Raw genomic sequence first — 27,374 nt, forward strand, 5'->3', positions numbered from 1 at the left:
AATAGACAGGAGCAGTCTGAGACGGCACAACTCTGTCAAAGCTGACTAAATAAATCAGGAATCCATGTCTGGATGGATCAATATCAAAAGGTGGGCATTGCTCCACCCGTGGTAAATTTGTCATGCAAATCAATCAAATTCTGAGTAATTCTACTAATAAACAAACAAAACAACCTTCGCTATCACATAATATTCTGAGGGTAGATTTTAGAATAAATTTTAAATGGAATAGATTAACAAATAAAGATTGAAATGTGAACTGAAATTGACAATTGCTAACATAACTTTGTCATACCTTAATCTTAATTTTTAAAATGTATTTATGATTAGACTAATTATGTTTTCACCATGATATTGACAATTTCAAAGTCTCATGTGTACCATTTACCAGTTGCACCAGTATATTTACTATCGTCATTTTTAAATTCTCTTACAAGGCCACGAAGTTGGAAATGGTGCCACGCTGGGTGGAAATGGAGGTAAACCTAATGAAGTTTTTACTTTCAACAACAAACAATTTCTTTGAAATTCAAGGACATAAAGATGACGTGAAAATCAATCTTCAGGGCTGCTCTGGTGCTGAATTGATCTCTAACCCGTAATGACATCTTGACAATCACTGTTTGCAGTATATGGACCGAGCAGGGGCTCAAAACCTCAAAGTACAAAAGGAGTAGGAGCAGTGTCCCCAGATCAAGGTGGGAAAATACTCCGATTTGTAATCATTTACACAACAAATCCGTGTTGTGATGTTAAACTGAATTACTCTGTGTTGTGGTAAGTTGTCATACTGGCTAAAATTTGATATCCGTGTTTTTTTCCCAGGTTACGGCACGATGCAAAATGGAAAGGGTCAAACTTTTCAAGGTGCAGATGTATCTAATGGGAAGAGCTATAAAGGCGGAGTTCCCTCTCCTCAGCAGCAGGCTGAAACAGCGGTGGAGAATGTTTCATCTCAACACGTGATAACTGAAGGTGAAGTGCCTGATGTCCCTGAGCCCACGAGTGGCATCCTTGTTATGGTGACACAAGAGAAATACCAAAAACTGCCACCACCTGTGCCCCAAGGAAAAAACTACAAACAGACACCGCTATACCATGAGGCCACACCAGAACCAGTGTCAACACATCCTGAAGCCAGGGACTCAGACCATGCACCTGAACCTGAGCCTGCACCCATGGGACCAAAGGACAAAGGTCAGAAAGGAGCCACTTCTGGACCGGTGGTTCCTCAAAGCAACCCTGTCCCAGAAGCAGAAACAGGCAAGTACCCTTACCTTGAAGCAACTTGTGTCATTGTTGGTTTCACTGTGTTGGAGTATTTAATCTTCATATTTATTTGACCAGTCAGGAAAAGTTATCAGGAAGGGGATTCTTTCTTTCTTCACGGCATGCTGCAGAGTGGATGGGTGCAGTGCCTCAGAGACAGCATTACGTTTCATGATAGCTTATCATAAATTGGAAAAGAGAGAGAAGCCTCGATAAATTAATTATGAGAACTTCAATTAATATGTAGTTGTTATTTCTCAGACATAATAACTGATCTCTCTGTTTCCAGTGGAAGAATTGAAGAAGCTGCTTAATATACTTGTTTACATTTCAGTTGAATGCTTTCTGAGATGCCACTTTCGAATTTTGACTTGTTTGACTGTATGCACACTTTCTTGACATCGCGTTTGTTGACTCTTGGAGGCTTTTAAAGTAACTTGTTATTTAATTCAACATGCGCATGAGGGTGCAATTTGGATAAGGGTTCATAGATGTTAATGAAGTGTACGTCCTGCAAGTTATGTGGCTGGAGGTGCTGTTTGTGGGCAAAAAAGCTGCTGTGGCTTTTTATGGGTAGACAGCAGTGCCAAGGGGCATGTTGTCCCTGAAATCATCAAATCACTGAAAGCCAAAGCTGCTCCTGAAACAGAGGCAGCTATAAGTACAGAGAAAATTACTTAAAAGGAAATTTTAGCCTGTGGGTGAGCCTGAGGCTGCACAACAGGAAGCAAACATCAAGAGTCAACCAGAGACAGAACCTGACAGATTCAGGGTCAAAAGTCTCACTGCTGAGGAAATGCAGAATTTCCAAACACTGATTAAAGTGTGGTCATGGTTATAATTGTTGTGAAGACTGTTTTTGTAATCCCAGCTGTTTATTAGTTACACGCTCTCTTAAGCGCTCTTTTTTTTTTACATTGTTAATGTAGATCTTTAAAAATGTCCATTTATTGTGTGAATTAAAATTCTTTGGATCATTTAAGATAATCCTGATTAATAGATGCAAGTGTAAGAACACCTATAGGAGAAACAGTTGATGGATTCTTTCCCTCCTTTTAACTTATGAATTTTTAAACTTCTTATGAACGAAAAACATTTCATTCATAATTTGGTTGATTCGCACAAAACTAGCATCAGTCCCATAACTGTTTAGTGCTATAAGCGTATGTTAGAAGGAACAAACATGTTGGTAAGTAGACATCAAGACACTCCAAATGAACCCCAAAGAGCTGCTTTACATGGAGCTTGACCACACTTTAATGTAATGGAGCTTTACACAGAGATTGTTAATAACAATATGACAATGACAATGAGAGTTTGGGCTTTTTTGGGCTGATTTCTGAAGTATGTGTATGTCTTTACATTTGTTGCACTTTGTATTCTTAAATTGTGGTTTTGATGGCCGTTTATACACTGATGTTGCAGACTGTGGACCAGATGGACAATGGATGAAGATACCAAGACCTGGTAAATTTCAGATATACCGTAGTTATACCGTAGTGGTGGTATTTGATAAAATGATAACAACACTGCATTCTCAGTGGTCTAAATGTGATGCACACTAAGACTGAACCTTTTCTGAGCATTGTAGCAGTAAACGATTCAGTCGCCCCTAAGGAGAAAATGTTAAAGCAGCTGCTTGATGAGTATACGTCTAAAAGAGAGGTGAAGCTTAATGGTAATGTATATTTTTATTTTTATTTTTTTTAAGGTTATGATGCAGGTACTGGTGCCTCAGATGGAACAAAAACAAAAGGTATTTGTATATTAGTCAATCTATAAACTGCAGGCAGTTTAGTCATCATACAAATGCAGGAACCGGAGAGCTGTTACTGATGATACTGTGCCATTGTTTAGGATATGGTGGCAGTGCAGGCGGGTACTCAAATGGAGGAGGAGCTAAAGCAAATAAACCAGGTAGAGTGCTGAATAGATAACTAATTTGGTGGGATGTTTTTTTTTTTTTTATTAAAAGCATGCACATTTGTTGTTACCAAGTAATCTCTTTACAATCACCTACAGTTTACACTTGTTTACATGTATAGTTTCTCAGTTATTTTCACTTCACTTAGGCTTATTTGCTTTTCCTATGATTTTATGTCTATATCGTTGGTTTTATGTATGCAGAGCTTGGGTATCCTCATGGTGAGAAAACTATGCAACCTAGTAAGTGTTCTTTACTCTCTCAACTCAATAAAATTCACCCCGATAAGGCATAGGAAGAATTCTGATTGAACATGTGGAAAAGGTTTTGATATGCGCTCTGTTTGTGTTCAGGTTACGGACACGGAGCCTACCCTGCAGCTGGATATGAAATTGGAAAATCATATGGAGGTTCAGTTTCCAATTAAAAGCTTCAAAATGTTTTTTATCCGGCTTGTAAGCTGGTTATTGGTTAAACCTAAAGTAGCTTCAGAAAATAAGGCTTAATTTATAACCCAAAAAAATCAAACTAAGTCTAAATCAGATAATGCTGACTGGTTACTGAATTCCTAAATATTTCTTTACAAATAAAACACATTCCTTAAATTAAGATATTATATTCTAACTGTTGTTGCAACCCATTAGGCTGCTCATCTAAGATCCATGCACTGACATACTTTGTTTTGTTTTTTTAAGGCTATGGACAGGGCTATGGTGCAGGTCCACAGCCTGACTTTGCAAGTAAGGACAAAATTAGAAAATTTAGCACAGATAATAGATTTGATTTTGTGACAATAATGACAAAAGTAAATATTTGTTTTTTTTTCCAGGTCTTGGCCAAGGTGTACCTACTACTGATGGCAAATCGGGTATGACACGGGTGATGAGTGAACTTACAGTTAGAGCTAAATCAAACATAAGAATGAAGTTTTCATTGTAACCAAGACACAAAAGGTGAAGCAGTGAAAATGAATCCATTCATGCTGATTCTACAGGTGGTAACCAAGAGCTTCCGTTCAATGGGGCACCAGTGGTTCCTGCTGGACTAGATGGTAAAGCCACACCATTGGGTGAAAATCTAATGTGTGATATAAAGGATTGTATTGCATTTCAGAGAAATAAAGAAAAAAAGCCAATTCCTTATGTAGAGTAAACCTTTTGAGTGTTACTGGTGCAACAGATGTATTCATATTGTCTTTCCACTCATGTAGGAATGAATCAGTTTAAGCCTCAGTCTGCTGGCTTTGGAAAATTAGGCGGCATGTATGGTGGTATGTATGCGTTGACATAATCAAATCATTAGCAGACAAATAAAACTCGTGGAATGTCCTGTCAAGAAACAAAAAAATTAAGTACACAATTTTAATTTCTTTTTTAATTACATTACAGGAATAGGTGGCTCCCATTTTGGTGGCCAGCCAACAAACGCCAAGTATGGTGAGTCACATGGAGAGGCAATGGGGCTTGTATCTATGAGTTTATAATATTGTAGCTTGCATAACTCTCATATGGAGCTTAAAATCCAAAAATGTAAGTTAATTTATCTGCTTTTCTTCTGTCCAACCTTCATGCTCTTCTTCAGGTATTGGTGGGTTGCAGTTTGGTGGAGAACCCATCAGTGCAGGAAATTACGGTCTGTCTGTTACCACTGCATGGTTTAATTTTCTTTGTGAAACCACATAGCCCCTTAACTGCTTATCTCATATTCTCTCCAGACTATGGAGTTAACCCGTATGTGCCTGCAGGTGATGGTAACTCACCTGGAAAATATGGTGAGAACATATTTGTCTTGAGCAATCAAAAACATAAAATTATCATTCTTGCTTGATCTGCAACAATGTACCTCAGATCTTTTATTAGGCTATATTCATTCAACATACTTTAAGATGGTCTTGGTGCCGGTATGGTAGGGGATCCTGTGCCTGGAAAATACGTTTAATGAGAGTTTAATGCAAAAAGGAGCACAGGGTTTGTTAGGTGAGTTCTTGGTAATTTGATATACTTTCTGTCAATCTCTTCTCAGGATATGGCGGGTTCCCCAATGGTGGGCAGCTTCTTAGTGGCAATGGAAATATGCCTGGCAAATACGGTGAGCATTTTGCTCAGTTAAGACTTGCTTACATTATGCTCCTGTTCCCCACTAACTTCACACTACTCCTTTTCTTCCTGTTTAGGATATGGAAGAATTCCCTATGAAGTCCAACAAGCTGGACTGAGCCCGGAGGCTAAATCTGCAGGCCAATATGGTAAAAAAAAATGTAGAAGAAAAAAAGTTAATGTCGTGGGAAATATACTGCTTAGCCTTCCTATATGAAAAATATGTAAAAAGTCATAAATGGCTAGCTATTAAAATTTACTTTTATGTGGAAAATGTCTTCGTCCTTTAAAGCCTGCAAACTTTTAGTTTTTCACAAAGGCATATTAAAACCTGAGTGCTTTCTTTAAAACTTGACAGTTGCCATTGTCCACTAGAACCTGTATTTGTTAGCATCTCAACAAAGTAGATGCATGAAATAAAAAAAACATTTGTCATAAAGTTAATGATCAAAAAAACAGAAAATAATAGTTAATTTGTCTTGAAACTGGGAAACTGGGAAACAGAGAACACAGCTTGAAAGGTAGAAGCAAGTCTATACGTCAAGTAAGTGTAGATTATATTACATCCAACTGCTTTGTGTATACTGTCATCCAGGTCTGACTGGGTCACCATATCAGCCTGAACCTGCTGGCCTCGGACCTAATGGGAAATCAACAGGATTTTATGGCAAGACTAAACAAAACATACCAACAACCTTTTCATTGTTATTTGTTCATTAATCTTATTCAATGTGTCATCTTTATCCTGTTGCCCACATTAGGTGGTGGAGAGGTTCCCTATGCGCCACAGACCCTTGGTTTTGGAGGTGGAGCAAAATCTGGGAAATATGGTTCAGAATATACTTTCATGTTCATTTTTGTTTTGCCCCATTGTTCTATCCTTTTGTTCTTTGAAAGGTTTAGTCACTAATTTCATGTTGATCCTTCAACAGACAAACAGGGACCATACCAGTCACAGCCTCTTGAGTCTGCAACTGAAGGTAAACCTGGTGGAGAGTATATTTTGTCATGGCCTAACTATTCTAGATAGAAACGTACAATGAATTGAACATTATTATGTTCCTGCCTTTAACAGGTTTAACGTATGACGCCCTGCCTCATGAGCCAGACTCAGCTGGAAAACCTTACGGTGCGTCAGGTTTCTTTATGAGAAGTTCACTATATAAACATGACACAACTTCTTCTGCTTATGTTAAGTTTTTCCTCTAATCTCCTAGTGAAGGGAGAAGTGCCGACTCCAGAGCTTGCAGTTGAAGGTGAGGGGCTGCCCTTTCATAGATATCCTTAGTATAATGCGTATTTCTGCATGCCTAAATATTTTTTAATTAGATATTGATCTATTACTTGTTCATTTCAGAAAACGTTGGCTATATAAATGGACAAGTGCAGCCAGAAGGTAAACCAAGAAAAAGAAAAATCCATTAAAAAGTAGAACATAGATCAAAAACCTTGAAATCTAAGCTTCCTATCCTTCTTGGTTCCTGTATTTCCTGCAGCACCCACTCTCAGCACCACCTTGGCCCACCAATTTGTACCCGGAGAGTCCTACACACCCGACGAGGTCCCTGTAGATGTTCAGGACTTACACGACCCAGAGAGCACAGCCAGCCTCCTTGATTCTGCGCCTGCTACAGAAACACAGGGCGAGGCTCAAGACCCGAAGCAACCCGATGACATGCACCAGCTTCCACGTCAGATACACATTCAGCAGCATCTCAAACTGCATTTCCACCCACAAGGCAAGTCCTGGAGGGGTTGATGTGAAAACTTTTTTTCATAGTAGTTAATTTAATAATAGTTAAAGTATAGCCAACAATAATAACACAGCTGAAGGCACGTTTTTTAAAATTTAATTATTATTATGAAAAAAAGAGTATATTATTAGAGTATATCATTGGCAAGTTGAGCTTTTCCAGAGCTAAGCTAACTTTTTCTTTTTCCATATTAATCTCACCACCTCTTCGCACCAACTTCATATCACATAGACATGAGAGTAAAAATCCTCTGATACTCATTTAAAAAGAACTATTGAATCTACAGAATTTTGTATTGGTACTGAATGCGCTTTGTTATAATGTGTAATCATGATAACGTTTGTGTGTCTTCAGGAGCAAAGAATGGCAAATACGATTTGAATGGCTTCTTTGGAAATAGTGGCTATCAAGGTGAGAACAGGCTGACTCCATATAAAAGGTTGGAAGTGTTTTGTTTCTCTCATCCTCCATGCTCACCTTCCTATTGTGTTTATTTCTCCCTACAGGTTAACTCTGCTGGTAGAACAATGTGATCCCTTTTTTTTTATTACTGTTATTTGAAGTTTGTCTCCTAGTTGTACATTTCCATTTCCCTCCCTCAAATAGTACAGATAGTTTCATGTTTGTAAGTTATGTAGATGAAGTGTTTTGACATTTTTAGTTCAGGCTTTCTGTTGTACTGTGCATGTTAATGCATCCTCTTTTTGTCCTGCACTTACTGGAAACTGTATACAGACAAATTGTTGTTGGAGAAATATAGGCTGTCTGCTGCATATGGTCATTATTTTTACTGAAGATTTCACTTTTGTTGGGATATCTTTTTTTTTCCTTTACAAAATACTGTAATAATAATTCAGTCTAATTTATTTTCCATGTGGAAATGTTTTTTTTTTTTTTTTTTTACCACTTGATGCAACAATCTGATCATTATTGTAGAGTATTTGATTGAATAAAAACATCAAAGAATCCCAAACAACGTGTGTTTTATACATTTAGTAGGCGTAGAATAAACAAACACCATGTTATATTATTTAGATGTACATGATAACATATTATCAGAGCCAGTTAAGTCAGTGAAAATCACATTTTAGCTCCCAGATCTTCCTGACTGCGACAAAATATTAAATGAGCATGGATGACGTGCTTCTAGTCAACAGAAAGGGAAATACTTGCATTTTATTATTTCGTGTTGAATGTACACTGAAGTTGAGGTGTGAGTTGGTTATTGACAGTGACAAGGAGAAGCTGCAGCAGTGCGCATGGCATTTTATGAGGATTACACCAGATTAGGAATAAAAGCCGTCTCCTGATTGGTCCCACTGAAACCATGCCACTTGGGTCAGCTCAACAGGTTGCTTGCTTGGGAATTACACCTATCAGACGATGGGTCTCACAGACCGGCCGGTCATGGTTACAGCCATGTCTGACATTCCTGAGTGTGGAGTCTACTAGGATGTAAATGTAGAGAAACTTGTAGTGTCATATAAATGTAAGGGCACTGACTGCAGGAAGTCGTGATGGTGCTTTACCAAGGACCGCGACTACTGGACTTTGCAAAGACACCTCCACACCTGCGTTTCAACAAATATGTCCTGACGGGTTACCGGCCTGGGTCCACAGCTCAAGAGTGCCTCAGGAGCCTCTTCTACATGCACAATGAGCTGGGAAATATTTACACTCATGGTAAGTTCATGCATTGCTTTTGATTTCAATAGGTACACTTTCTTTTGGAATCCACTTCAATAGGTGACATTCTGGGCTAGAATTACAATATAAAATGTATCTATTGAACACACTTAAATACACGTAGATAATGGTTCTATTAAGCAATAAGAGAACTGTCTAAAGAGAACATGTTACCACCTGCCAACTACTCTCACTTATGCCCAGCTCCAAGCACCCCTGATGAGACTGTAATGAGGATATGGGGTATTAGCTGTAATCAGCCCAGAGAATCCCTGAGTTGGAAATATCTGACAGTTAACTAGGTCTTTAAAGGTGAACTGTTGCTTTTCAGTCATGGATTCCTGTATTTATCTGCTATATGAATTACTGAGTAGACTCGTGCATGCACACAGATTGTGAGCAATTTCAGATTAGTTGGAATTTGTTTGGAATACAAACCGTTTTTTTTTTTTAAATGCCCTTAATGTGAAAATGGAAACACTCAAGCCAATTCAAATAGCTCAAAAACAATTCAGCTTGAAATTGAAATGCACGACCTAAGAAGTGTAAAGCCTTGAACTTCCGAAAGGCATATTCATCCTGTCCCGTTTTGTCCTTTGGCTATCCCATAAGTTCATTAAGCCTAACACTCTTACTAAGAAGAAGGGTATTACAGGTTCCTCTCTGCATCTCACTGAGCTACCATTCATATTGCTCTGGGTTAAAAAAAAATATATGTATCAACAGGAACCACTTAGTATTTCCTGTTCTGAATCGGGGGATATTTCAGCGCAGTCAAATATCAGTAGGAAAAAAAGATGTGAATCATTGACCTTCAACGGTGAAATTAATTTTCAAATAAATGCAATTCTTTTTGTACGAAGCCAAGAAACTCCCTTTGCACAGTTGTGTCCTAAAATGTAAATGTTTAAGTGTTCTATTTTCTTCTATCATCTAATCCATCTTCTCTCTTATCCCCTCAGGCATTCCTTTCTTCCTTTTTTTGGTGATGCTGCCTTTTAGTATCCCCTGGATGGAGGTGGACTGCACCTGGATTTGTGTCGTCCACTACCTGGCCTGCCTCTGCCCCACCATCGGCTCGGTGGTCTACCATTTGTTCATGAACCACATAGGAGGAGAACATGTGTACGACACCCTGCTCTCCCTGGACATGTTTGGGGTCTGCCTAGTTAACACACTGGGTAATGTTACTAAAACAACGTCAATGTAGCCTTAGATGGTGTAGGTCAACTGCTCCATGAACAGGTTTTTGTTTTTTTTGTTACCCACAAAGTCGTATAAAGGTCTTCTCATTGAGTACTACAACTCGAGTGGTATTACAGTTTTAATGTACAGCAGCAAACTGCCGACAGACATGTTTAACAACTGCATTTAACTCTGTTATTCTTGGTATTTCCCAACAGCAAATGTGTTCCACTTTAGTTTGCCTTTTTTTAACATCTTGATATTCAAAAAAATTGCTCGCAATTGAAGACTTAATCTGCTGTAATGTCAGACATTACGCAGGTAGTGAACATAATAACTGCCAAACAGAAGCAAGCTTGTTGTTCTTTAAAGAAGAATTATTAAAGAATAATTTTCCTTCCTTTGGAACTTCCACATCAGGCAGAGGATTGGACAGTAGTTACAAGCACTGGGTACTGACCCTCAGCAGGGTTCTGGAAAGCGGGCCAATCAGAACAAAGCAGGTGTTAGGCTGGAAGAAACAGGAGATAAGACAGCTGTGTGGGGCCAGTAAAAAAGGATCTCTTTTTTAATATGAATCACACGAAGCTATTGAGAGGCCTATGGGTATATTTGGCTCTTTTACTGTTTCAGATCTTGTGCAAATCAAGTTTAAAGTACATCCTAGGCGAGACAAATGTATCTGATGAATTTTGACTGTAAAAGTAACCATCGCAACAACAGTGCCATTAACAAGAACCCCTTCCCTTCTTCCAGGGGCAATTCCCATCATTTACATCACCCTCCTTTGCTACCCCAGTGTGCAACAGACTGCTTTGCTGGCCTACGTCCTCCTTTCAGCCTACGGGATCTACTGCGCCACTACGGCCCGCACAAATGTCCTGCGTCTGCGGGCTTTCGTCTGGCAGGCTTTGTTCCGCTTCACCCTCTTCCTGTTCCGTGTTTTTGGCAACGGGGTGGGCAGCCCAAATTCCCTGCGCCTGTTTGTCATCATGGACACCCTTGCACTATTGGGAGGACTCGTCAACATCATCCAGATCCCCGAGCGTTTCAGCCCAGGCCTGTTTGACAACTGGGGCAACAGCCACCAGATAATGCACGTCATGGTTATCTGTTCGATTATCTACCTCCACTGGGGCACAATGGAGGATTTGGCTTGGATTAAGACCTACCAGTGCCCTACTGAGTGATGCCAAGTCCATCTAGTTCACACTCAAGGCTGCACAAAAGGAGGGGAGGGAAATTGAAAATGCACTTTAGTCCTAGCTGCTAAAAGTCTTAAAACAGGAGGTTTATCATTTGAGACTTTGCCAGAAAAGTGTAAGAGGAACCCACGGTGTTGTAACTGTGGAACCTCAGATAACGCTGTATCTAATCAAAAGTCCTGCGCATACTTGATATATAGTTTGAAATGCAGTAGTTTTTTGGGGGGCAGGGGGAGTGTTGTAAAATCTTTTATGAAAAGGGTCTTTAAATATGAAATAACTATGTAATAAATTATATATTTTTATATCCTTGTCCTACTTTAATTCATTTAGTGCATGATGACAACTGTTCACGTGACAAAGTGAAACAACAGCAGTAGTTGCATGACTCTGTTGTTTAATTGCAAGAAAAACAAGTTGAATATATACACTTTGATGATTTTGCAGCCTACGTTTGTCCGTGAGGAAAAAAACATTGCATTCTTGTCACGGGCATTCTCGTGAATCGATTATTTTTCTGACTTTAGCCTAACCCGCACCTTTGAAAGAAACTGTCGACCTTCAAACCGAAAGCATCAAATCACTTCAAACCGCATCGAATTGTGTGAAAGTGCAGCCATAATCAGAAAAGCTCGTTATTTAGATTTGAAAGAGGTGCGGATGGTGCAGAGGCAGAAACGCCTCCACCAGAGCAGAGCAGCTTTATTGTTTAACAGCACAGAATAGCTGCCGTGTTGTGTTTTCTGCTACAGTGGAGGACCCTCCTCTTCTTTTCTCCCAGTCAATTAAGAGTCTGGTCTGCTGGTGGGGGATCAGTCGTCTTCTGAGCTGCTGTCATCTTCGCCATCAGACAGATCAGCAATGGGAAACCGCAGGATGGCAGCCACTCCGCTCAGCTGAGTAAGTTCTGAGGATTCAGAATGGCAGTCATGACAATAAATCCTTGACTTCTTAAACTTAATAAACATCAGTAAAAACAGTCAGAGCATCCCTTGCTGTGTGAAGGTGAGCATCCTAAATTGAGATGACACCAGTAAATTATTACCACACAGTTATTCTACTGTTATGCCGGCACCACTTTGCACAAACTTGTCATTAAGTAGATAGAAGACTGACCTACAGAGAAATACACTCTCAAGTGAAGTTCTTAACTTCTAATGGAAACATTTCGATCTTTTACAGAACAAATATTTGTTGCTTCTCTTCACAACGTTATCTGGAGAAGCAGTGACGCATCAGCGGGAGAACGACAAACTATTAACATCAATGTATAAAATGAGGTCAAATTAAATGAAAATATTAGATGATTACTTTCACCTAATTAGGTAATGACGTCGGACATTGAAGTCAAAGTGGTTTGTTACTTACGTTCTCCGGACACATGAAGGCTTGAGAATATTCTGCGTGAAAAATAAAGAGAAAATTTGTTTGGCAAAGAACGAAAAACTCGTTTCCCCCTAACAGCTGCTTAGCAAATTAACGATACGATTAACGATAGAAAAAAACAGTTATGTTTACATCAAAATACAAGCACACTCACATATTCATGGATGCACTGGCTCATTATAGTGTTTGCATGTCTATCTGTTGCTGGTGCATTCAAACACTGTATTTACTGTATGTTACCTAACGTTGCCGCCGTTGTCTCTCACGCTGTCTACCAGCCTAACATAACGACTCCTCGTCGGGACGTCCTGATGCCTGGACACACAAAAACAAAAGATAAAGTCAAATGCTGAATACTTTCAGTTGTCGGACATTTCTAGCACGAGGAATTGTTTGTGTATAAACCCATAAAAAGGGAATGTGTGGACTACTACTGAGCACTAAAACCGATGTAGGATATTCAGATAAACCTGTATGTTTATGATCGTGTAAGCTGTGGGTTGCACAGGGCATTAGATCAGCTTTAAGACACACGATGGAGACTAATCTCTCTCAATGTACCTGAACAACTTATCGCTTATAAGCAGGGTGTCGACGGCGAGGGCTTCAGCAGCTTTCTCCACATGAGCAACTCTGTGAGGATATAAAGGCACAAAGATTGTTGAATAACCGTGTGACCTCTGTTGGTACCAACTGGTTGTCATCTCTTACCCATAGAATGCTCTGTCAGGCTCATGCTGAAGCATCTTATAGAAGTCTTCCAGGGCTTTCACCTCTCCAGCTGCCTAAAGTGAAGGTATCCGTAAGTGCAGTGCATGGTTTCTAGTTCCAAAATACTTCCCACTGACACCGAGTGCAGACTGGGAGGTGAGTACAACCCGTCAGCAACTAATATAGGAGGCTAATGCGCTGTACATGTTGATAAATAAACATTTCATATTACAAACGTTTCATTTTTCACATGCCATAGATTAGGATATTTTGTTAAAGGCTTTATATGAAAAAATGGCTTTTTGTTAAGCAAAACTCTTAGTTTATAACAGATATAGATACCTCCTTTATCTAATTATAAGACATGTTATAATTATAAGAAATTATAAGACATGTTGTCACCTTGGTATCGGAAAGCCGACTTGTCACAGTGGGGTCACAAAGGATTTCTGCAAAACAACAAGCATTTCTGTAAGTCCCTCGCTTGTGATGAGATTTGAACGTTTCACTCTTAAGAGCACAGCAGCGCCTACCTTTGAGTGAATACTTATGACCCGATGATGAGTGGACCGCCATGAATTTGGGTCGATTCTCGAGTAAGACTTTGATGTCCTGTCGCACCGCCTCTCTAAAGAGGTAAGTGATAAACTGGTCCTTCACAAACCCTGGGCTGGCAACCAGGATGCACTTCACCACTTACAGAAGGCGAGGAAGAGAAAACAAAATCTAAACTTTCACACCAAAGATAAAAACGCAGGAGCAGAAATGTATAAAAAATTAAGTGGGTGACAAAAACAGGAACATATTCTTCGTGTACATGTGGGTAACTTGAGCCTTACCATCAAAATTAATATGGCGAAGAATTGCCTGCATCACAGCCTCATAGAACCTCTCCAAGGCCTGCAAACGGAGACAGTTTGACATCAAATACAATACTTGGCAACTACACCACCCCCTAGTCCCAATGCATTATCAATCCACATCCACAGCATTCTCTCTTAACATGTTTGAGCACACAAGCCAGTACACATCGTGTCCATTTGAACCAAGAGGAAGGTTTGAGTTCAGATAAATCTACACTTAGTTCCAGTTTATTCAGCATTTCTCTGCTTTATGTCATGTTGACCAAAAAAAATTAAAGCATGGTCACAGTCTCTTGTGGCTTTATGAATGCATAATCTGTAAAGTGTAATATAATAAATAAATAAGATACATGTTCTTTGAATAAATATGTACATTTAAATGATGGATAATAACAAACAATGACAATGAGTGTGGCGTCACCTCTCTTACGGAACACTGTTTCATTCACAGTGGGACGGCCTTCATACAAAAATGTGTAACAAAACAAGAAGTGTCCCAGAGTCTGCACACCAACTCCACTAAATGTTGTTCCTTCATTAGTGTACCCACTTCCTCTCAGATGACTATCATCGTATTTCACTCTTTTATAGCAATGCGCACTTGTGTTCAGTTTATTTTTCTGTGCTTTAAAAGCTCAGAGTTCATTACCTGCCGTGCAGTTACAGCTATTTATGACAGCATATCAGAGAATAAGTGGAAATCAAAAGAAAAAAAAAAAGAAGAAATTAGAAAACCTCAACTCTGCCAGTATACAGGGAATGGCACATGTTACTGGAGTGGTGCAACTGTATAACTCATCAAACTGTATCTTACTGTAGCATAAAACCTGTGATTTACCGATAAATGAAGCTAACAATATCCTTGCATCTGACCACTGTGTTGTACGTTCTGATGCACATAAACTTTAACATTATCAGTGCGGCTCTTTTTCTGTCAGTTGGCACAATTCATGCATATAAATGCATCTTCGAAGTCAAGAAGCTGTTGCTAATGATGACTCTGTGACTTGGTAAATCCATTACCAAGTATAATTTCATGAGGTCATCCACTATGGAACTATTCCCTGACAAGCAGCAACATATGTAGTGTCATGAGGTTGTGAGGGAATGTGATTCCCTGACAGTGAATAAACAAAAACATAAATAACTGTCTTAAATCTCATAAATACGGAGATTTTTCCTCCACACATCACTCTGCCTAGACTTTTTCAAGCATACAATGACTGCAATATACAGCGGCGTTGCAGATAACTTACCTTCTCGTGCTGAGTGCAGCTTCCCCTTCTTTTGCGAGGAATGGTAAGTTCCACTTTGGCACGAAGCAGAGTCATGGCGGGGGTCACTAGCACCAGGTTGGCCAGACCCTCCTGCATTACCACAGCTGCAACATCTGCCCTGTGGGTTGGATCACATGCCTGCTCTAAAGGCCAGACAGTGACACAATAAAAGGGATCATCTGTGTCAGTGGACCCTTCTTGGAATTATACACAACTTTTCACTGCAAGCAATTCAGTTCTTTATGCCGTGATTAAAGTGTATTAATACTAAGTATGAAGAACATTAGTGAACCATGAGAAATTAAGTGAAGCAGACAAATAAGCACAAATCATGCAACACAACCTGGAAATAGATACTGAGCTTCCGACAGCTGAGGTTGCTAAAACTCATGAAATTCTGTCTGAAAACAAGACTACTGTAGTAGTGAGTATCAGTTAACATACAGAAAAAAATGTTGGGGTATCATTCAGAGTTTAATAGTAGCTCCTGATTACCGATTCTATCCAGTACGACACTGTCCCAGTTCTTTTTGGCAAGAGTGAACTTCCTGTTGAGCTCAAGCTCAATAGTATGGTAAGCCCCCATCTGTAGAGAGAAAAACACAACATAATATTAAAAAAAGCGTTTCGTTCCGAACAGACCTTGGTACTAATATAACACAAACAAACTAGACAGCACTTAGGCTTGGACAATACGTGAAATTTATTCCCTTAGTTTGAGGTTTTTGTCTTTGGCTGTCTTCTATACAACACCAAGAGACTTCTTTGCCTGCACAAGTGAGCTGTGCCAGTCAAACCCAGCATGATAGTGGAAGCAGCAGCTCACAAAGACAAAGCAAGAATTAAGAAAGACTGCCAAACAATGTATCAGTTAACAAATAGTATTAGGTCATGTTTATAACACTATAACACTATTGGAGTTAAAACCAGCTAAACTGTGACTGACATTTGCCATATTATTCATCAGTGTGTCTCCAAAGGCAAGACTTTGCTCTGCTGGAAAGAAATTACAGAGGCCTCTGCATTTCAGAAACCAGCAACTGAAGAAAAGTGGATTGTTTAAACAACTTTTTATAGGAAATTATGCGGGATCACAAACTTGCTGGTGGCTGTGAAATCTCAGACCTTGACATACTGGTTCTCCTCAAGGTTAGTGCCTTTTACTCTCAGTCGGCATGCCTGGGTGTCAAAGTCGATAGACTCCACACATAATGTCAGAGTAGTCCGAACTCTCGAGCTTCCCACACTTCCTGTAGCAGACTCTGTCTGCACCTTTCTGTGAGAACAGGGAACAAAGGGTTTAGTTGACCAATATTCCTTTATACATCAAGGGGCAAATACTACTCTTCACTGTGTATCAAGCACAATTGATATGAAGGGGATCATTGAGGTGCTCACAAGTCCTACATCTTTTGTCAGATAGCACATTGGCTTCAGCTATTATATTTATATGATAGAGTAATTACCTGATTGTTGATGCTCTCAAGCTGTCCCCCACTTGGAGCAGGTTATAGGTATGCCACATATCCTCTGCCTCGTCTGGCATCAGAGTCACCTGACTGAGAAAATGTTTGCAGACATTTAGCTAGCTCGATCATTGGTGTCATACTTGGTAAACAAAATCAAAATAAAGTATTTAAAGGGTAATTCAATGGGTCGATGACAGACTTCGGAACGATGCATAAGCATTCGTGCTGCTACAAAAACTATAGTGTATATACATTAAAACATACACTGGGTTTAAATGTTTACCCACTTTGGTGATGTGGGTATGCTCAGTCATGAAAGCTATATCAGTGACACAGTCCTGACCAGTATAGGTAAGTAATATCTCATGTTCTACAAAAAAACTACCAAACGGTCTTAACAACTCGGCTGTAGCCAGTAAATGCAGCTTATATGTGCACATTTACAACAACTTCGTTGACACATGCACAGTGAGCTACAAACTAGCATGCTGGTTAGCTTGCTAGCATTAGCTGTCACTCACCCGGCATTATCTTTCTCAATATCTTTATGGAGCAACTTCATGGTCGGACGTTTGTTCAATATAAACAGGAATATTAGTATGAAATAAGAAGGCTGGAGTTGCACCAGGTTAGAGACATATTTACTTTAAGTCAGAACACAATTTAAGCTAAGCTAAGCCATGTCTCAACTTTAGAATGAATCACTCGGTTCGTGTTGCCAGGCGCTAGGACATTGCGTCATGCCAAAATACGTCGTCAATTCTCCCCATATTGTAGTGTTCACTTCCGTGGGTGTCGCTTTACTGCGCAACAAATACAAAACGACCCAAACTCGAATGTTTGAGTGGATATGAACACATGTAGTTTTTACTGAACTATTTAGTTAAGAGAATCTAATTTCATACGAAAGACTTGAGACATATCCGAGAATAACTGTCCTTTTTTACGTTGTGGTTTTGTGAAGAGTAAATACTGATGGACGTTAAAGACAGCCAATCGAAGAGTAGATTGAATACCTCAGGCACCGCCTATCAAACAAACTTACCAATGACAGTGCGGAAACAGTCAAACCATTTCCGTTCAACCTCACTTTGGGCTAACGCTCTTCTAGCCTTTTTTTGTCGATGGCATGGTGCTAGCAGATACGATAGAAACATCGTTGTTACGAGAAAATACTAATATTCAAAAGTGAATTCGAACATCTAATGTAAAATTGTTAACTAAATTGTGTTTCTGCAGCACATGTCCGCCATTGCATCTTTAACAATTCAGCTCTCAGCCTCAAATTTTGAGGTTGCCAATTATTCCCCAAGGTTAGCTAGCTAGCGGGCTAACGATAGCCGATTAACGCTAAACTAGTTGAGCTAGCGGTAACTCGGTAGCCACTTAACGGTCACTGCGTTTTGAATTCGTCGAAGTGATAAAAAGCCGAACAGAATAGGGGAATAGCATGGCGGAGGCCGACAAGTTGAACATCGACTCCATTATACAGCGTCTCCTGGAAGGTAAGACTCCGTATTTCGCTAGATATTTATTCACGGAGGTCCCATTTTGGCTAGCAGGGAGAAGACGACGACGGCCGCCAATGCTCGGCTAGCAAGTTATTCATCTTTTGCTTCTTGCAAATGCCGCTTAAGATTTGAGTTGTCCAGGATTACAAGCATTGTTCTTGTTTGTCCAGTCGTCTCTTTAGCGTAGCACATTGGCAATTGATATTCTCACATACCGTTTTAAAGTATAGTAGAAACGTTAATAACAATGATTATATAATTTTACTCTGCCAGAGAAAGTGTAGGTGCGTTTGACATTGTAAGGGTTTGTGTCCTTAGTTTACGCGGACCCTTAAAAGACGTAGCAATGTACTTGTTTCAGTGTTGCTATCCGTGACAAACTTGTGTGAAAGAGAAAGGGGGGGAAAAATCACTCGACTACCCCTCCTCCCTCCAAATGGGCTTACGTTTATCTGAACTGTTATTAAGCTGGAAAGAAAAACAGAAGTTAAATATGACTACAGTAGGCTGTGGATTCAGGTGGCGTCTCGTTGTTTTTTTCTTCCTGACGCTAGCAAAGAATGTTGTTAACAGATGTAATAGTCAATATTCTGAGTAAAAAGAAACCACCCGTGTTATCAGAGAGTCGTACGTTTTCGTTGCAAAATTATTATTATTCACTCATGGCTTTCGGATGAATTGAGGGTCACACGAGTATGTCTTAAATATGTGACAGAAAAGTATCTTTGTTTATTTACTTTTATGACATTCAGACTGGTTCTTCAGCCTTCTTCAAACTTGTTATCTGTTTAACCTGTAGAGTGCACCCATTTATATATATATATAATTATGATTATTAAGATTATTAAATTGCAAACTAAGAGCACAGAACCTTTTTTTTTAATCAACAAAATGCTAAGTTATTCCAGTCCTGTTGCCACTACCACTCAATAGGGTTGTCAATGGGCTGTTGTTTTCCTTCACTATTTGACCCTTTTCTTCTTTCTTGTTTTCTTTTTTGTTTCCTCCAAGTGAAAGGTTCCAGACCTGGCAAAAATGTTCAGCTGACAGAGAACGAAATCCGTGGTCTCTGCCTCAAATCCCGGGAGATTTTCCTCAGCCAGCCAATCCTGCTCGAACTTGAGGCGCCCCTCAAGATTTGTGGTAAGGCTTAGTTGTGTTCCTTGGGAGTCAAGGGCATTCTTTAAAAATGCGGTCACATATTTACAATGATAGCTGTACCATAAAGTGCTGAAGATGAGAAGGCCTATATTCACATTATGCTGTTGATTCGCATTTTGAGATTGTTGTTTTTGGACCTTTTAAAAAGAAATGGATAGTGTTTTACTGTGTCCTTGTCCCACGAAGAAACAGTCTGTAGAATTCAGGTCATATCAAAGTTTATGGTGCAGTAAAGATCACAATTGTACTCGCAGTAAATGCAAGCTCACGGAAGTAAACTAACACTTGCTTTTTTTGTTGAGCTTAAATACAAAGTATGATAATCACATCTTTAAGCAACTTTGCTGTTTTCACTCACTAGTTTAATTGATGATTGAGTATTCTCACATATTCGTAGAACCAGAGTTGCATCCCATAATTACTGTTTTCAGTCGCCATTGTTTGTAGCACATATACTACTGGGCAGATGTAGGTTACAGTTTGGTCTCTGCCATTGACTCTTAATCAATCTAACAAAGAACTTTGAATCAAGCTAAATACTACTTGTTTCTCCAGGTGATGTTCACGGGCAGTACTATGATCTTCTGAGGCTGTTCGAATACGGAGGCTTTCCACCAGAGAGCAACTACTTGTTCCTGGGTGACTATGTAGACAGAGGCAAGCAGTCCCTGGAGACCATCTGCTTGTTGCTGGCGTACAAGATCAAATACCCAGAAAATTTTTTCCTGCTGAGAGGAAATCATGAGTGCGCCTCAATTAACAGAATATATGGCTTCTATGATGAGTGTAAGTAATGTGGCATGCTCACTGACATAACAGTAATGTTACACTCTCACCACTGCCATCTGTGGTTACTTACAGTTTGAATAAAATGTCAGCCAGACACAGTTGTTTTTTTTGTTGTTGTTTCTCTTTTTACATGTGTTGTGGTTGTACTGCACTACAACTGTAACAATTGTTCCATCACTGTAGAAATAGTCTACCAGTCAATAATTAGACATTCTGAGCTCGAGTTGTTGTTAGCAGGCAGAGAAACTGACATTATCAGTCATAACAAAAGCTCAATTAGTTTCCGAAGCTTCCCAGTACGTCGGGCCTCTGGCTAAGGAGCATGATCAGGCACTTTGGGCAGTGATTAATCACATGCTCTCCTGTGCACAGAGCCAGGATTATGTAAAAGGTGTTTCTAATCTGGTACAATAAATCCAGCTGGTTTTATGGGTCTCAAGATTAGATTGTGACAAACTATTTGTGCTTTCCTCCTGCAGGTAAGAGGCGATACAACATAAAGCTGTGGAAGACTTTCACCGACTGCTTCAACTGTTTGCCTGTTGCAGCCATTGTGGATGAGAAGATTTTCTGTTGCCATGGAGGTATTCTCATTAAACCGTTGATTTGGCTTCTGTCCAGAGCGCACACACAAACCCGCCTCTGCTTTGTTGTTTCTGTCAATATCACAGTCAAAGGACTGTATGATTGACTCTATTTATATATCCTTTCCCCCGTATCAGCAGATATGGCTTTAGCTACAGGTACAACTTTAACAGACGGTGGCTATGATTTTGCTACTTGACGACCTGGGTGGATTTTTGTTTGATGCACTTTGACTTTAGTTTATATGGGTCATGAAATGGTTTTAAACCCTTGAAAATGTAAGAATGTTGTAGGTTAATTGCTTACGAAATGCTGATTTCTGGTGTATGGGCTCATTTTGCTGCAATACAGAAAATGGAAATGGTTTGAAAACAAGTGTAAGGGCTCAGACAGAATGACAGAAGCAGCTATCTCATGTCTTTGAGAGCAGCTAGCCAAAATATGTAAACAGGCACTGATAATCATGAGGGTAAATTCCACCTCCTGCTTCAGACATTAAAAGTTGCATAAGACAGAGTACACAGGTGATAGGTTTATGTTCTTCTTTAAAAACAAAAACAAAACAAAAAAACACAATATAGTTTTAAAGGTTAAAGTTTTATAGATGAAAAATTGTATTTTATTGCTTGCCTCTGTGGATCTCATTTAGTCTGGTTTCAAATTACAAATATCGCTTATTGACTGCTGTTTATATTTCTGGTCAGTCATTTTTTTTCAAATACTGAAATGGTTGAATATGTTGTTTTTTTTTTTTTGTTTTTTTTTGTTTTTTTTTTTAGCATCAACCCTCAAAACAGCCACTGCAAGAAATCTAGTACAGAGGTTTCCTCACCCCTGATTCCCTTTTGTTTTAAACTTGGTTTAGAAATTTCTGACTTGCTGAACACAATAAAAAGAAACTGGAAATATGCACTGATATATCAGAGATGCTAGATATTCATTCAGCTGTCAGATGTCTAACTCTGCATTTGTCTTCTTCAGGCCTGTCCCCTGACCTCCAGTCCATGGAGCAGGTTCGAAGGGTCATGCGTCCCACGGATGTGCCTGATCAAGGCCTCCTCTGCGACCTGTTATGGGCGGACCCCGATAAGGATGTGCTGGGCTGGGGAGAGAACGACCGTGGCGTCTCCTTCACTTTTGGTGCAGACGTGGTCACAAAGTTCCTCCACAAACATGACATGGACCTCATTTGTCGAGCCCATCAGGTCAGTTTGGGAACTTTATTTGCACCGTAAAGCTCAGTAAAACAAATGGACAAATTAAAGTAAAGCACACTAGCAAGAGTTACACGAGCAGTTTCACCCTACGTTGCTTTTATACAAATCCATTGACAAAAGAGCATATTTTAGTGACAGCTGTAGTTTCTCTTACTACTTTGGATGAGAAGAGTGAGGTGGGGGTTATTTATTGATTGCAGTTTGCTTTTTTGTTCTTTCTCCAGACATTACTTTCAATATTGCCATTGTGTAAAGTTTAATTCCACAATATTCTTTTGTTTTGAGCCTTTAAAAACTTCCTTTTTGAAGTAACAGCAAAGGTGGCACATGTGCAGACAACTGTTAACACCTTTTTATTATTAAAAGTGCTGCAGGAGGAAGTATTTGGATGACATTCATAGAAAAGTGGAACCAGCTGAAAACGCGTTGAATCTGACATTGTTAAAAGTCATTTTAATGATTTTTGAGTGACTTTGACTTTATTTTGTTTCAGTGCTTGGATTTAAAAAGTGACTGTTGTAATCAATTTTGTTACCTTATATTCAACTTTCTGTTGGTCTGCTCAAAAAAATTCAGAAGAGAAAAGTGAACTGCAGAAACACGGCGTCCAGTCGACCAACAGCTGTCATTCGCAAGATGCTAACCTTTCACTTGTGTCCTTTCAGGTGGTTGAGGATGGTTACGAGTTCTTTGCAAAGAGGCAGCTGGTAACGCTGTTTTCCGCCCCAAACTACTGTGGGGAGTTTGACAACGCCGGCGCTATGATGAGCGTAGATGAGACCCTCATGTGCTCGTTCCAGGTAAGCAGGAGACCAGCCATTGTTGCTGACCAACATCCTTCCAGGTGTTGTTCTTTGCTCACTTTTTTTTTCTTTTGCTGCTCTGTTTCAGATTCTGAAACCTGCGGACAAGAAGCTGTTCTACGGTGGTGGAGGGGGGGGCATGGGCTCTGGTCGCCCAGTCACTCCTCCCAGGAAAGCTAAGAAATGACAGCAGTAGTTTGCCCTCGACCTTCGGCCCATCCTTCCTGCCCTCTCTACCTCTCTTCTCCTTTATTTCACCAAACAGCCAGAAATCAAACCTATACCCAGGGCTTTTTTCCTTTTTTATCTGTACTTCTTAAAACATTTAATGTTATGAATTGTCTGAGTGGATGCGTGCGTGAGCAGACTACAAACATGTCTCGTCTGCAGGTGAGCATTAAATCATGTGTGCACGTGTACATTTTGTGCGAGAGTATTAGAGATTTATACTTTCCCCTTTCTCTGACCACTCTTCCCGTGGGCAGGTTGAAACCACAGTGTCAGTCTGTACAGTAATTTGACTGAAAAATTAGTGTTTGGGAGACGGTGGGGACTGCTAACGTAATCGATTTGGCAACCAGCTCCTGCCTGCAGGTGTGTGTACTTATGGAAGGGGGGAGTATTTTGTTTTCCCTGTCCTCTGTACTGTAAAATCTCAAAAGAAAGGTGGGTGTGTGTGCCTGCGTTGTGTCTTGCCTGTTTGAGCGTAATGTCTCAACATCTTCGAACAGGGAGGAGTTACATCTTTTTAGAGCAAGCACACACATACAAATGACTCTTCAGATTCATGAGCCAGAGCTGTAAAAACCCCCCTCTAACAGTTTAGGTTTGTACAGATTTGATTACTTGAAGCAATTTATTCTTTCTTTTTTTTTTTTGTGAATTCGTTTTGTAGTCTTTCATCAAGTTGACCAATAAAGCGATAATCTGAACTGAATCGTTTACCAGTTTTTTTTTTTTTTTTGTTTTGTCACAGTTCTCTGTATGAGAACACGCTTTATGTTTCATCCCCATCAAAAAGCAGTTTGCATATTGTTCCTCACGTGGATCACACGGAGGCCTTGGTGTATCGGCTGAAATCAGGAATAGTATGGAGGCATAGCGGTGGATAACACTTACAACAAGCACAACATTCGAAGCTCATTTTGATGCAGCGGCACTAACTGGGATAAACGTAAATAAAAGGGCGAACAGCCAGTGAAATCTTTGTTTTTTTTACTAGCATTATTATTATTTAACATGTATTAACAATTTGTATATTAGTAGAATGCATTAGGTGAGGTATTTTGTGTTTTCCATAAATATACATGTATAGATGTTCGACTTGTTGACCATGGTCGTCTTTACGTTCTTGCTTTTTATTTTTCGACTACACCCCATAATTTCACATTTTAACACATCAGACAACGCAACAGTTTCCACTTCACTTTGGAATGTTTCCGCTTGGCTCTGCGTCTCTGGCAGAGTGTTGCTAATCAAACATTTTAACCATCCAGTCTTCTCTCAGTCACAACTTTTTTTTTTTTAGGTTTTAATGGCAAAATAAGCGAATCGGCTCTATGATTATCTTTGCTCTGTTGTGACTTTAATTTTCCACACCTTTACAAATGTTTTGGAAACAGATTTTTCTGCAGGTAACTGGTCTTCATGTTTGGTGTGTGTTAGCTGTGTTCCACTAGGGGGCGGTGTTAAGCTCCCTTTAACCCTTGACTTAGAAAATAAGGGCTAAGGAAATACTCCGCATTTTTTTCTGACTTCGGCTTGACTTTACAGTCAACCTTTATTTATTGCTCTATGCAGAGCTGTGATGATCTGCTATGACAGACCATAATACCATTTAGTTTACAAATTACACTTCTTTCACAAAGTTGTTGAATATCCAATGTCTGTTTCTGCGTGCGGACAGATAAACAGATGCAAACTATCCGTTTTCAGTCATTCTATATTTACCAAAATATAATCTTGTTTCCTTCTTCGGCATTTCTTGAGCTCTTTTTGCATCCATTCATCTTCCTGTCAGCAACAGCCCTTGTCAGGACGCTCTGTCCATCACTTTGCCTTCCTTTTACAGGAACAGTGAAGTGTTTACAGCTGACGAGGAGTTGAACTCCAAACTTCTGTCTAATAAAGGGAATTTAGTTTCTTTTTCTCCCCATCTAGCATTGTGATTTGAGTAATTGTTTCCTCTGTACTTTTATAGCGGGATGATGGAGACTTGAGGTCGCTCTGTCAGTGACTGCGGTCTCGGATTCTAACTGCAGTGCTTCTGCAGGATCAAGTGTCTGAATTCTGTGCTGGTCAGGGAGTCTTGAGGACTGAAACGTGATCTTGAGCCTGATGTGGGTTAGTTTACTTGATTCAGTTGGGTCAAAAAAAAAAAAAAGAAGATCAAACTTGGTGAATCATAGCATGGAGTAGCCACCACATTCACATCAGTTACAGCTGAACAACCCCAGAAATAGTGTCTTGGTTGAACAAGAGAAGCCTACTCAAAATAGATAAGACACTGAAGATGCCGTATATTTTCAAGAGTTCATCTTTCAGATGATACCAAATACTGTACATACTCATACATGAAGCTATGCTGGCCTGACATACAAAGCCTTTTAATTTATGACTGCTATTATGAAACTCCAGAAGTATTTGGTTTATGACACATCAGTAAAAGTATGTGATCTATGAAATATCAGTCTCTTAATACATGGAGGAGTGCCAGTAAATTTATTGTGTGGATGAACACTGGGGTCTACAGTGCTTTTCAGTGGAGGGCTTGATGATCTGAGAGTGTGTGGCACATTCGTGTATTCGTACTTATACACATACAATAAATGATCCTCTAAATGAAAAAGGTTAATAAATGTTTTCTGAGGCAATTTAACTTTCTAATTTCATGACCAGAGTATCAAATTTATACCAGAACAAGTGTACAGGCAGAAAAATACAAAAACCTAGTGGGAAAGTCTTTTATGCAAACATGTATTTAACAGTTAGAAAAACTATGTTGCAGGAAAACTTCAGTAAAATGTACTCAGTCATGTTAGTGTAAGCGTGACTCGTCTCCCTCAGTAGTTCAGCTGTAGCAGATCAGACATCTACAGACAGTAAAGAATATCACTTAATTAGCGGGGCTTCCTACAGTTATTCTCCAGGCAACACATTAATGAACATGACTCCCTTTTAAACTTGGTGTACTTCATCTTCTTTGACGCATCCAAATGAAACCAGAATGGATCTGAACCCCGTGTTGCATTTGGCACACCTTCGAGTATCCCAGTCAAACATCTATGCCAGCAAGTTAACAACGTTAGCTTCTAAAACTGCAGAGCCAGCCAAGTAAGTTACACTCCTGTAAAAAGAAATCCTCTTTTGATCAACGGGGTCACTTTCCCCTCAACTCCCCTGTGGCTTATAGTGTGCAGCCCTAAGTGTGTGGAATGGTGTTAACAACCAGAACCTCTTCAGTCCAGCGTGGATACTGATGACCCTGGAGTCAAACTTGTCCTCCAACATCCCTTTTCTCCAAATAATTGAAAGTTAGACTCAGGAGCCCAGACCGAATGTTTAATGTTTTGACATAAAAAAGCAGTAAAGCTGCTGTGGTGCTATGGCCAGCGGCACACTGTCACCTGCTCTATTTTTATCTTGTGAGGAATTCTGGATTCAGAGACTCAGCTGCCACTTCTATTATTACTATTAGCTAATGCTGTAACAAGTACCCTGCTAACACCAACTCTGTCGCTCCTTTATCCATAGCCCTAATATGTCCTCACTGTCAGTACCAAACCTACTAAATGCTGTTGCTCAAAGGGCCTTTTAGTGTGTGCTGCATTTGGATAAAATATGAGGATGGCAGGAAATCTGCTGTTCACGGAAGCAGGCAGTTTTCCAGTTGGGAAACCACAATCGGACCCTGTTAAACCGCTGTGGTTTTACAAACAAATAACATGAATAATCTGTTTTATTCCATTGCTATTTAACTTAACCCCCCCCCAATGCATTTCAGGTTGTTTTTCAAACGCCTTTATTTTTTTTAGGACTGCTGTAAATGAGTTTTCTGTCTTCATGAAGTCCCTCTGAAGGAGGGCCGCTGTGCACAGCACAGTAAAGAATTGAAGCTCCACGTCTTTTAGTGACAAACGTCGCCGTGTCCCTCTCAGTTTGCTTGTGGCGTGCGAGTCAGCAGAGATGGACTTAGTTGCGTAAGATGTGTGCAGCTGCAGCTTCGCAGTACTTAACACTTGTACAGAGCGGGGAACACGCGTAAAGTTCACAAGTGGAGGGTTGGGGGGGGGGGCTTCATGGGCGAGGGGAGCACATGGTGATCCCTCAGCCTGGGACAAGGGCGTGGCGTGTTAGCACCCCAGTGGGAGCTGGAGGTGATGGGTGTCCCAGTTTGCAAGGGCTTACGCCGTAGGAGTCCCTGCACCCACAGGTTGCTGATACTTCACGGTAGACAGAGGCGGAAGATGGAGGGGAGTGAGGG

The 27,374-nt window shown here is 39.9% G+C and overlaps 4 protein-coding genes and 2 long non-coding RNA genes across 6 annotated transcripts in view; 5 read left to right on the forward strand and 1 right to left on the reverse strand.

Moving 5' to 3' along the window:
* The window catches only part of LOC140278004 (transforming growth factor beta-1-induced transcript 1 protein-like), a 68,035-nt gene extending 40,661 nt beyond the window's left edge, over nt 1-27,374 (forward strand). The window contains exon 13 of the transcript XR_011909174.1: nt 27,364-27,374. The gene's annotated coding sequence lies outside the window, so the exon portion shown is untranslated. The remainder of the gene's footprint in view (nt 1-27,363) is intronic.
* Nucleotides 2,692-3,184, forward strand: LOC140278557 (uncharacterized). The gene is made up of 3 exons (XR_011909204.1): nt 2,692-2,736; nt 2,981-3,025; nt 3,127-3,184. It is a non-coding gene; the product is annotated as an uncharacterized lncRNA (long non-coding RNA).
* On the forward strand, nt 4,911-5,957 carry LOC140278239 (uncharacterized). Its single transcript, XR_011909184.1, has 4 exons — nt 4,911-4,964; nt 5,216-5,281; nt 5,367-5,438; nt 5,885-5,957. It is a non-coding gene; the product is annotated as an uncharacterized lncRNA (long non-coding RNA).
* LOC140278912 (progestin and adipoQ receptor family member 4-like) lies at nt 8,561-11,188 on the forward strand. The gene is made up of 3 exons (XM_072373997.1): nt 8,561-8,726; nt 9,692-9,910; nt 10,671-11,188. Exons 1-3 carry the CDS (start codon nt 8,561-8,563, stop codon nt 11,102-11,104), a joined length of 819 nt encoding a protein of 272 aa, XP_072230098.1. The 3' UTR covers nt 11,105-11,188.
* On the reverse strand, nt 11,500-17,563 carry pelo (pelota mRNA surveillance and ribosome rescue factor). Its single transcript, XM_072373994.1, has 13 exons — nt 17,347-17,563; nt 16,823-16,915; nt 16,482-16,632; nt 15,852-15,942; nt 15,336-15,499; nt 14,056-14,116; nt 13,750-13,911; nt 13,619-13,665; nt 13,217-13,290; nt 13,067-13,138; nt 12,746-12,820; nt 12,488-12,519; nt 11,500-12,026 (listed from the first exon to the last, which is right to left on the reverse strand). The coding sequence occupies exons 1-13, from the start codon at nt 17,385-17,387 to the stop codon at nt 11,932-11,934; spliced, it is 1,158 nt and encodes a 385-aa protein (XP_072230095.1). The 5' UTR covers nt 17,388-17,563; the 3' UTR covers nt 11,500-11,931.
* Nucleotides 17,912-23,828, forward strand: ppp1cab (protein phosphatase 1, catalytic subunit, alpha isozyme b). The gene is made up of 7 exons (XM_072373995.1): nt 17,912-18,330; nt 19,348-19,479; nt 20,053-20,283; nt 20,766-20,870; nt 21,853-22,076; nt 22,754-22,888; nt 22,980-23,828. Exons 1-7 carry the CDS (start codon nt 18,276-18,278, stop codon nt 23,076-23,078), a joined length of 981 nt encoding a protein of 326 aa, XP_072230096.1. The 5' UTR covers nt 17,912-18,275; the 3' UTR covers nt 23,079-23,828.

This window comes from Leuresthes tenuis, unplaced genomic scaffold (assembly GCF_036924035.1).
Source record: "Leuresthes tenuis unplaced genomic scaffold, fLeuTen1.0.hap1 SCAF_20, whole genome shotgun sequence".
NCBI classification, from domain to species: Eukaryota; Metazoa; Chordata; class Actinopteri; order Atheriniformes; family Atherinopsidae; genus Leuresthes; species Leuresthes tenuis.

Excerpts from the sequence above, each read along its gene's own strand:
- pelo (XM_072373994.1), bottom strand. The coding sequence starts at position 17,387 with ATGAAGTTGCTCCATAAAGATATTGAGAAAGATAATGCCGG. Across the intron at positions 15,500-15,851 it reads TGTCGTACTGGATAGAATCG|AGCAGGCATGTGATCCAACC; the intron begins GTAATCAGGAGC and ends TCTGGCCTTTAG. Across the intron at positions 13,291-13,618 it reads GTCGGCTTTCCGATACCAAG|GCAGCTGGAGAGGTGAAAGC; the intron begins GTGACAACATGT and ends CCTTCACTTTAG.
- ppp1cab (XM_072373995.1), top strand. The coding sequence starts at position 18,276 with ATGGCGGAGGCCGACAAGTTGAACATCGACTCCATTATACAGCGTCTC. Across the intron at positions 20,871-21,852 it reads GATTTTCTGTTGCCATGGAG|GCCTGTCCCCTGACCTCCAG; the intron begins GTATTCTCATTA and ends TGTCTTCTTCAG. Across the intron at positions 22,889-22,979 it reads CCCTCATGTGCTCGTTCCAG|ATTCTGAAACCTGCGGACAA; the intron begins GTAAGCAGGAGA and ends GCTCTGTTTCAG.
- LOC140278912 (XM_072373997.1), top strand. The coding sequence starts at position 8,561 with ATGGTGCTTTACCAAGGACCGCGACTACTGGACTTTGCAAAGACACCT. Across the intron at positions 8,727-9,691 it reads GGGAAATATTTACACTCATG|GCATTCCTTTCTTCCTTTTT; the intron begins GTAAGTTCATGC and ends TTATCCCCTCAG. Across the intron at positions 9,911-10,670 it reads CTGCCTAGTTAACACACTGG|GGGCAATTCCCATCATTTAC; the intron begins GTAATGTTACTA and ends CCCTTCTTCCAG.